Source organism: Podarcis bocagei, assembly GCF_964188305.1.
Source record: "Podarcis bocagei genome assembly, chromosome: 10".
NCBI lineage: Eukaryota > Metazoa > Chordata > Lepidosauria > Squamata > Lacertidae > Podarcis > Podarcis bocagei.
The window spans coordinates 6769580-6778771 of NC_138135.1; the positions used below are offsets into that span (position 1 = coordinate 6769580).

General features: G+C 49.5%; 1 protein-coding gene across 1 annotated transcript; it reads left to right on the forward strand.

The window, feature by feature from the left end:
- The first annotated feature begins 385 nt into the window (after positions 1 to 385).
- Positions 386 to 5938, forward strand: ATP6V1F (ATPase H+ transporting V1 subunit F). Its single transcript, XM_081210582.1, has 2 exons — positions 386 to 594; positions 5597 to 5938. Exons 1-2 carry the CDS (start codon positions 437 to 439, stop codon positions 5796 to 5798), a joined length of 360 nt encoding a protein of 119 aa, XP_081066708.1. The 5' UTR covers positions 386 to 436; the 3' UTR covers positions 5799 to 5938.
- Positions 5939 to 9192: the final 3254 nt, after the last annotated feature.

Here is a 9192-nt window from a genome sequence, read left to right on the forward strand (position 1 = left end):
TTGAACTACAAAATGGTGATTTTCTTGAGTCAAAAATGAGAGTTCCCCTAAACATTTTTTTTAAAGAAAAAATGCACTTAAGAGGAGAAAGCCTGCAATTAGTTCTTTGCTCTGAAGATGTGAAAAAAACTCATTCCCCAAACATTCCGGCCAAATCAAAGGAAAGAAATCAAAAAGGCGTCTAGTTAACCCGGAGTAAAAACAACCCACGTGTCCCTCTGCGGTTTCTTATCTCTGTGGAAGAGGCTGCTCTTCCGCCCTTTCTCCGTAAGGCTTCTCCACCCGTCACCACGCAAGCGCCACAGGAGGGTACCGCCCCTCGCGGACACTGCGCCTGCGCCGCCCCTCACCGCCCGCCGCATAAAACCTCCTTACGGCGGCTGCGCGGGGCCATTCTTCGCGGAAGTGCGCTCCTCGTCCTCGTCCGTCCGCAGCCATGGCCGGCCGGGGGAAGCTGATCGCGGTTCTGGGCGACGAGGACACCGTGACCGGGTTCCTGCTGGGCGGCGTCGGCGAGCTCGACAAGCACCGGCGCCCCAACTTCCTGGTGGTGGAGAAGGAGACGGCGCTGGCCGAGATCGAGGACGCTTTCCGGTGAGGGCCGCGGGGGGAGGGGGCGGTTGCCGGGGAGACGGCGCGGGAGAGACCAAGACCCCCCAGGGGCGGGGGGGGATGTCCTCGGGAGAGACCATTCTGCGGGCACGTGGGGGGGGGTCCTGTTTGTGTGTGTGTGTGTGTGTGTGTGTGTGTGTATGTATATATATATGCAAATCGGCAAGAACAGATATGTGTGTGTACCTCGGGTTACATACACTTCAGGTTACATACGCTTCAGGTTACAGACTCCGCTAACCCAGAAATAGTGCTTCAGGTTAAGAACTTTGCTTCAGGATGAGAATAGAAATCGTGCTCTGGCGGCGCGGCAGCAGCAGGAGGCCCCATTAGCTAAAGTGGTGCTTCAGGTTAAGAACAGTTTCAGGTTAAGAACGCACCTCTGGAATGAATTCAGTTCTTAACCCGCGGTACCACTGTATATGCAAATCTGCAAGAACAGATATATGTGTGTGTGTATGTGTGTATATATATATATATATGTTTATGTATGTGTATATTTATATTTACAGTGGTGCCCCGCAAGACGAATGCCTCGCAAGACGGAAAACTCGCTAGACGAAAGAGTTTTCCGTTTTGGAGGTGCTTCGCAAAACGAATCTCCTATGGGCTTGCTTCGCAAGACGAAAATATCTTGCGAGTTCCCACGGGGTTTTTTTTCCTTCCCCCCTTTTTCTAAGCCGCTTATCAGCTGATCTGATCAGCAGATAAGCCGCTAATAGCGCTAATCCGTCAATGGGCTTGCTTCGCAAGACGAAAAAACCGCTAGACGAAGAGAATCACAGAACAGATTATTTTCGTCTTGCGAGGCACCACTGTATATATGTTTAAAAAGCTCCATTATCCGCTTGTTCTCCTTCTCTGAATTTTATTGATGTTCCCCGCCTTTTTCCTCTCCTCCGAGGAGCCCCATAGGGGCATTTACATGGCTCCCCACCCCCCATCTCATCCCCCCCCCCCAACAACAGCCCTGCAAGGTAGGCTGGGCTGAGAGATGCAGAGGTTGCCCGGCAAGGTCACCCCCAGTGACCTTGCTTGGCTGTCTGGTGGGATTCGAACCAAGGGCCTGGTTCTCATAAATGTGGCTTGCTTCTGTCATTGTCAGTTTCCTGTTTCGTACATTTCAGATGCTCTGCCACGCGGCAACGGCCCTTCCCAAAGCAGAAGGGGAAACGGACAGTGGGGAGGGTGGGTCCTGGGCCCTAGAGTTTGTGCAGCCTCGCCCTAGGGGCACGGTTGGCGCTGTGGTCTAAACCACTGAGCCTCTTGGGCTTGCCGATCAGAAGGTCAGGAGTTCGAATCCCCGCGACGGGGTGAGCTCCCGTTGCTCGGTCCCTGCTCCTGCCGACCTAGCAGTTCAAAAGCACGTCAAGTGCAAGTAGATAAATAGGTACCACTCTGGCGGGAAGGTAAACTGTGTTTCCATGCGCTCTGGTTTCCGTCACGGTGTCCCATTGCGCCAGAAGCAGTTTAGTTTTGCTGGCCACATGACCCGGGAAGCTGTCTGTGGACAAACGCTGGCTCCCTTGGCCTGAAAGCAAAATGAGCTGCAACCCCATGGTCGCCTTGGACTGGACTTAACCGTCCAGGGGTCCTTTACCTTTACCTTATCTTCAGGCAGGGGTCAGCAAACTTTTTCAGCAGGGGGCCGGTCCACTGTCCCTCAGACCTTGTGGGGAGCCGATCTATATTTTGGGAGAAAAATGAACGACTTCCTACGCCCCACAAATAACCCAGAGATGCATTTGAAATAAAAGGACACATTCTACTCTTGTAAAAACACACTGATTCCCGGACCGTCCACAGGCCGAATTTAGAAGGCAATTGGGCCGTATCCAGCCCCCGGGACCTTAGTTTGCCTACCCATGCCTTAGGCTGATGCCAAGCGTAGTTTAGGGATGGCATATGAATCCAGGCCGCTGAGTGCAACCCAACAAAAACCGACCATATTTACACTCCACTGCAATTTTGTGGTACTTTCCACAGCTTGCGTTGCAGTCATTGCAGAGCAACGTTGCCTCCTGAAGTCTGTGATTCCTGCATTGGACCAGACGAGTGGTTCCCAACCTTTTTTGACCATGCCCCCCCCACCTAAGCATCTCTAAAATCCTGATGTCCCCCACCCCATGACACATAATTCTTCTTATTCGAAAAGCGAACTCCTATTCACATGGAGGAAGCTTGAAAGGCCAGTCACTGTTAATAACTCATTCTCGAATTGCCCCTCTTAAAAATCGAATATTTATGTCCCCACCCTGCAAGTCTAAGCCCCTTGGCTGCAATCTTCCTGTTGATCTTGAATGACCGCCTTTTGTTGTGGACATGCAGGCATGTCCAACAGGTGGATCATGCTCTAATGGTAGATCACTAGACGCTCCCCTAAAAAAAGCTCACCCACTTTGCCCTGCACCCCAAAAAGGAGGGTAGATCACTGCCAGTTTTCAACTCTGTGAGTAGATCACAGTCTCTTGGGAGTTGGCCACCCCTGGTGTACAGCAAAGGGAACTGGTGGCTTTCTTTCTCCCCCCACCCCTTTCCGGAAGAAGCTGGGTTCAGGCAGTGCTCTGTTTACACACAAACACCCTGTCCCAGCCAGGCCCTTCGGATCCGGCCGCAGCCGCCCTCCACCAGCCCTCTCTGCTCCCTGGCACCCAACGAAGGATCTGCCTGCTGTTCCTGTGACCTTGAGGAAGCTCCTTGTGGCAAATCCTTCTGTTGGATGAGAAACCTACGGTCTGCAAATAATAACATCCTCAAGGTCCCAGGCCTCAGAGAGGTTAGGCTGGCCTCAACTAGAGCCAGGGCCTTCTCAGCTGCAGCTCCAATCTGGTGGAATGCTCTGTCCCAAGAGACCAGGGCCCTGCGGGACTTGACATCTTTCCGCAGGGCCTGCAAGACAGAGCTGTTCCGCCAGGCCTTTGATCAGGGCGCAGCCTGACTCCCTCCTCTGGCAACCTGCACAGAACTTTGTTTAATTGGTTGCCATCAATTTGATTTAATTAATTTTTATAATGAAATATTTTTAGATTGTGTGATTATTTGACTGTTGTTAGCCGCCCTGAGCCCGGCTTCAGCTGGGGAGGGCGGGATATAAATAAAATTTATTATTATTATTATTGGATGTGCCCTTTGCTGACCTGAGGGGCTGGTGGCTATGTGGAAGGCAAGTTATCCAACCTTGGCCAGTGCATACGAAGCAGGGAATCCTTACTGGATGTGTGGTGTGTAAATAGGCCCACCAACAAGAAGTAGCAGTAAGAAAAGGTAAGAAAAGAAGAAATGTAATAATATCGGAATTAGCCCCATAGGTTATACACCGTACGTATGAACTGTATATGTTGCACATACTGGAATAGACCTTTATGATAGCAAATAACCAGTAATTTTTTTCACAGTTGTTATCGTTCAGCCTGTTGCGCTTTGTGTACTGCGACAACTGTATTTGCTTAGCAAGGGCTCAATCTCCCATCAGCCCCAGCCAGTTGCTAGGGATTATGGGAGTTTTAGCACATGCAAGCAGGAGTTGTGTTGGTACTGCACCTCACAGCCTATAATCTCCCTGCCCGCCACCCTCTCTGTTCCTGAACTTGCAATGGGGCAGGGTCCACTTCTGAGATTGTCCCTCCTTCAATCCAGCGTGGCTTCTGCGCTGGTCTTGTGGAATCGTAGAGTTGGAATGTAGCCTGATGGTCCTCTAACCCCCTGAAGTTGTTGTTATTGTTGCAGATTACACAATAATAATGAAATAATAATTTATTATTTATACCCCACTCATCTGACTGCGTTTCCCCAGCCACTCTGAGCAGCTTCCAGCAAAATATTGAAATACAATAATTCATCAAATATTAAAAGCTTCCCTAAAGAGGGCTGCCTTCTAAAAGTCTGGTAGTTGTTTTTCTCTTTGACATCTTATGGGAGGGTGTTCCACAGGGCGGGAGCCACCACTGAGAAGGCCCTCTGCCTGGTTCCATGCAACCTCACTTCTCACAGGGAGAGAACCGCCAGAAGGCCCTCGGAGCTGGACCTCAATGTCTGGGCAGAACGATGGGGGTGGAGATGCTCCTTCAGGTATACAGGACCGAGGCCGTTTAGAGCTTTAAAGCACCAACACTTTGAATTGTGCTCGGAAACGTACTGGGAGCCAATGCAGGTCTTTCAGGACCGGTGTTATGTGGTCTCGGCAGCTGCCCCCAGTCACCAGTCTAGCTGCCGCATTCTGGATTAGTTGTAGTTTCCGGGTCACCTTCCAAGGTAGCCTCAAGTAGAGCTCATTGCAGTAGTCCAAGCGGGAGATAACCAGAGCATGCACCACTCTGGCGAGACAGTCTGCGGGCAGGTAGGGTCTCATCCTGCATAACAGATGGAGCTGATAAACAGCTGCCCTGGACACAGAATGGAGCTGCACCTCCATGGACAGCTGTGAGTCCAAAATGACTCCCAGGCTGCGCACCTGGTCCTTCAGGGGCACAGTTACCCCATTCAGGACCAGGGAGTCCCCCACACCTGCCTGCCTCCTGTCCCCCCAAAACAGTACAGTGGTACCTCGGGTTAAGAACTTAATTTGTTCCGGAGGTCCATCTTAACCTGTAACTGTTCTTAACCTGAAGCATCACTTTAGCTAATGGGGCCTCCCGCTGCTGCTGCGCCACTGGAGCACGATTTCTGTTCTCATCATGAAGGGAAATTCTTAACCCGAGGTACTATATCTGGGTTAGTGGAGTCTGTAACTTGAAGCGTCTGTAACCCGAGGTACCACTGAACTTCTGTCTTGTCAGGATTCAGCCTCAATCTGTTCGCCGTGATGCAACGCTTTGAGATATAAATGGGACAACGTTTGCCCCTTGTCTGCTGTTGCAACCGGCTCCAGGTACCAGTCACCCAGCCGGCCTGGCGGCTGTCTCCCAGTCCCCAGAGAGTACTAGGGACACCCCTTTGGGGCAGGCCAGCATTGACCCTCTTTTGCTCTGCCCTTCCCTATCCTCAGGAGCTTCCTGTGCCGCGACGACATTGGCATCGTCCTCATCAACCAGTACATTGCGGAGATGATCCGGCACGCCATCGACGCCCACACCAAGTCCATCCCGGCGGTTCTGGAAATCCCCTCTAAGGAGCACCCTTACGATGCCTCCAAGGACTCGATCCTGCGCCGCGCCAAGGGAATGTTCTCCGCTGAGGACCTGCGGTAGACCGGCTGCTCCTCCAGCATCACCTCTTCCATCAAGAGCTTTCCTCTCCTGTTGCTCCGGCACATTTACCGCCGTTCAGACCCTTCCTCTCCCTGTGGTCCCCTACATTCCCTCTGTTTGGAATTTCTAGCTCTCTATTGTGTCTGTGATATTTTGGGAGCTGCCAAATACTTCCCTTCCCCCCCTTAGCTGGAGCTGTGTTCGAGTTCCCTTGTGTGCTGTAATTTACCAGGGAGCTTCTCCATATACTCCTGTGGCCCTTTCTCCCACCCCACAAAAGGGGGTCCCAAGGTATATTTCTCAGCAGAACGATTTGGGATCTTTTGAGGGCCCCACATTTCCTTGTCCTTCAGGACTAAAGTCCTGATCCCTGGTTGTTGATGCAGCAATACGCTCACAACCCAAATCTACACACACACACACACACACACTCCTATCTGTGAAGTGCAAACCGGTGATCTTTAATTAAACTGAAAGGCAGAACGTGCAATTCTCTGCAATTTGCGTCTCGAGGATGCATGCAGGAGAAAATGTCATGATACCTCGTCAGAGGTGGTGTCGCGCCGGGAAAAATTTCTGCCGCTTTCATTCTGCCGTCCTCCGTCAGACCTCTCTGTAGCCCTCAATTTGCACAAATATTCTCCACTGAATACCGCTTGTTTCTTGCAAAAGTCCTGCCTGGGTTGAATCTCCCAGAGAAAATCGACACCCAGCCGTGTTCTTCTGTGCTTTTCCATGTTTATAACTTGTGCTGTTTGTTGTGTTCTGAATATAAGATATATGTGATCTTTAATAATAGCTAATCGTAGTTATTATTTTTGTGATTCCTTGTGAATGAGCCTGTTAAATTGAGGGGAGGAACTTAAGGAGTGGACTCAATAAAAACTGTCTGTGAATCACTATCCTTTTTTCCACGGGTATTTTTTCCTCACCCCCGTCTCCTGTCCAGAGCCAGGAATTGTTTTCAGCTTCGACTGCGTGGGTCATTCTTTCCCTGAAACTGCAATGAGGAAGTTCTCCAACTCAGTTGCCCCATGTCTGCTGAGCTGGCAGCAAGCACGTCAGCAGCAGCAAGCTCTCTGCCTTTTTTTTCCTTTTACTTTACTGCCTCTCCTGGTCTGCCCCGCGGAGGACCTTAAGGTCCACAAATGACAACACTTTGGAGGTCCCAGGTCGCAAGGTGGTTAGATTGGTCTCAACTAGGGCCAGGGCCTTTTCAGTGCTGGCCCTGACTTGGTGGAATGCTCTGTCCCAAGAAACTAGGGCCCTGCGGGGCTTGACATCTTTCTGCAGGGCCTGCAAGACAGAGCTGTTCTGCCTGTCCTTTGGTTTGGACTCAGTCTGACCCTTATGTTTCCCTCCCCTTATGGTTTTGATCTATGGGCTATTATTAAAAGGAGGCTGCATTTAAATTGCATTTTAACCTGTATTTTAAATTGTGGTTTTTTCCCCTATTATGTTTTTACTGTAATTTTACTGGTGTTAGCCACCCTGAGCCCTGCTCTGGCCAGGGAGTGCAGGGTATAAATAAAATTTATTATTATCATCATTATTACAAGGAGCTCAGGGTCGTCCCGGCGGTCAGACTCTTTGAGTGCCACATGGATAGTAGCCCCTTTCAAGGAGGACATAACCATGCTTAGCGCGCCCCCCATGGAGAGGTCTTGGAGGGGGCGGCTGGATCCTGAGGAAGACCTGGGACTCCTGAATTGCAGGGGGTTGGGCTAGATGACCTCACCTGGAGTACTGTGTCCAGTTCTGGGCACCACAGTTCAAGAAGGACACTGACAAACTGGAACGTGTCCAGAGGAGGGCAACCAAAATGGTCAAAGGCCTGGAAACGATGCCTTATGAGGAACGGCTAAGGGAGCTGGGCATGTTTAGCCTGGAGAAGAGGAGGTTAAGGGGTGATATGATAGCCATGTTCAAATATATAAAAGGATGTCACATAGAGGAGGGAGAAAGGTTGTTTTCTGCTGCTCCAGAGAAGCGGACACGGAGCAATGGATCCAAACTACAAGAAAGAAGATTCCACCTAAACATTAGGAAGAACTTCCTGACAGTAAGAGCTGTTCGACAGTGGAATTTGCTGCCAAGGAGTGTGGTGGAGTCTCCTCCTTTGGAGGTCTTTAAGCAGAGGCTTGACAACCATATGTCAGGAATGCTCTGATGGTGTTTCCTGCTTGGCAGGGGGTTGGACTCGATGGCCCTTGTGGTCTCTTCCAACTCTATGATTCTATGGCCCTGGAGCCCCCTTCCTGCACCACATGTCAATGATTCTATGGCACAGAGCACAGAACTGTTTTATTAAACTGCAGTTCATTAGATGATGTGCGAACTCTGACCAGTAGGCTTCTCAGTACTGGATTTTCGTATAACCTAAACAAGCTATAGATTAGGGCCCCCTCTCTTGCCCCCCCCCCCAAATGAAAGGGGGATAAAACCGGATGTACATTTCCAAAATAGAAGATAAAAAACAAAATAAAACCTACATACAGCAACAGTGTTCTGTGTTGTGTAGGCTCCTCTGATGTAAGTCATGGGCCCCGCCTGCTAGCCGGCTCCCTAAAAAATCACTGCTTTGCTTCTTTCTATATATAGGGTTCCTACATTCTGCATGGACTGGGTGCATGCGCAACATGTGCAAATGGATTGAGATACCTATTGGGTCCATCAATTACCATATAGCAGATATTCCACACAAAAAACAGCAACCATTTGTTGTTGACAAAGGACCGCTGGACATAGAAAGGGCCCCATTACCTTCAGGAGTTGAAAGGTAAAGGACCCCTGACCATTAAGTCCAGTTGCAGACAACTCTGAGGTTGCGAGCTCATCTCACTTTACTGGTCGAGGGAGCCGGTGTTTGTCCGCAGACAGTTTTTCTGGGTCATGTGGCCAGCATTACTAAGCCACTTCTGGCGAACCAGAGCAGCGCACGAAAACGCCGTTTACCTTCCTGCCGGAGCGGTACCTATTTATCTACTTGCATTTTGACGTGCTTTCGAACTGCTAGGTTGGCAGTATTCAGTAGCCTAGGGCTTCATCAAATCTAAATCCAGCCCTGAGTCTTCTCCATTTGTTTTTTTTTTTATAATAGTTTTTTTATTTGCTTTTTTCCAGGGTAAAAAATACAACATCAGTAACACAACAAAAGCGGTTTTACAGAAAAGAAAAGAAGTTATAAAGAAAAAGAAGAAATTCACTTTTTCAGATCAATTTTCATAATCAACCAGACTTCCCCACGTCCTCCATCCCCTGCTTTCTTTACAATGAAAAATAAACAGCAAATTAATACCTTATTTCAGTTGTTTTTGTGTTTTCATTTAGTTATATAATCCATAATTTATACGTTTCAAAATCTTAAAACTTAGTTTCTATCATTTACCAATTT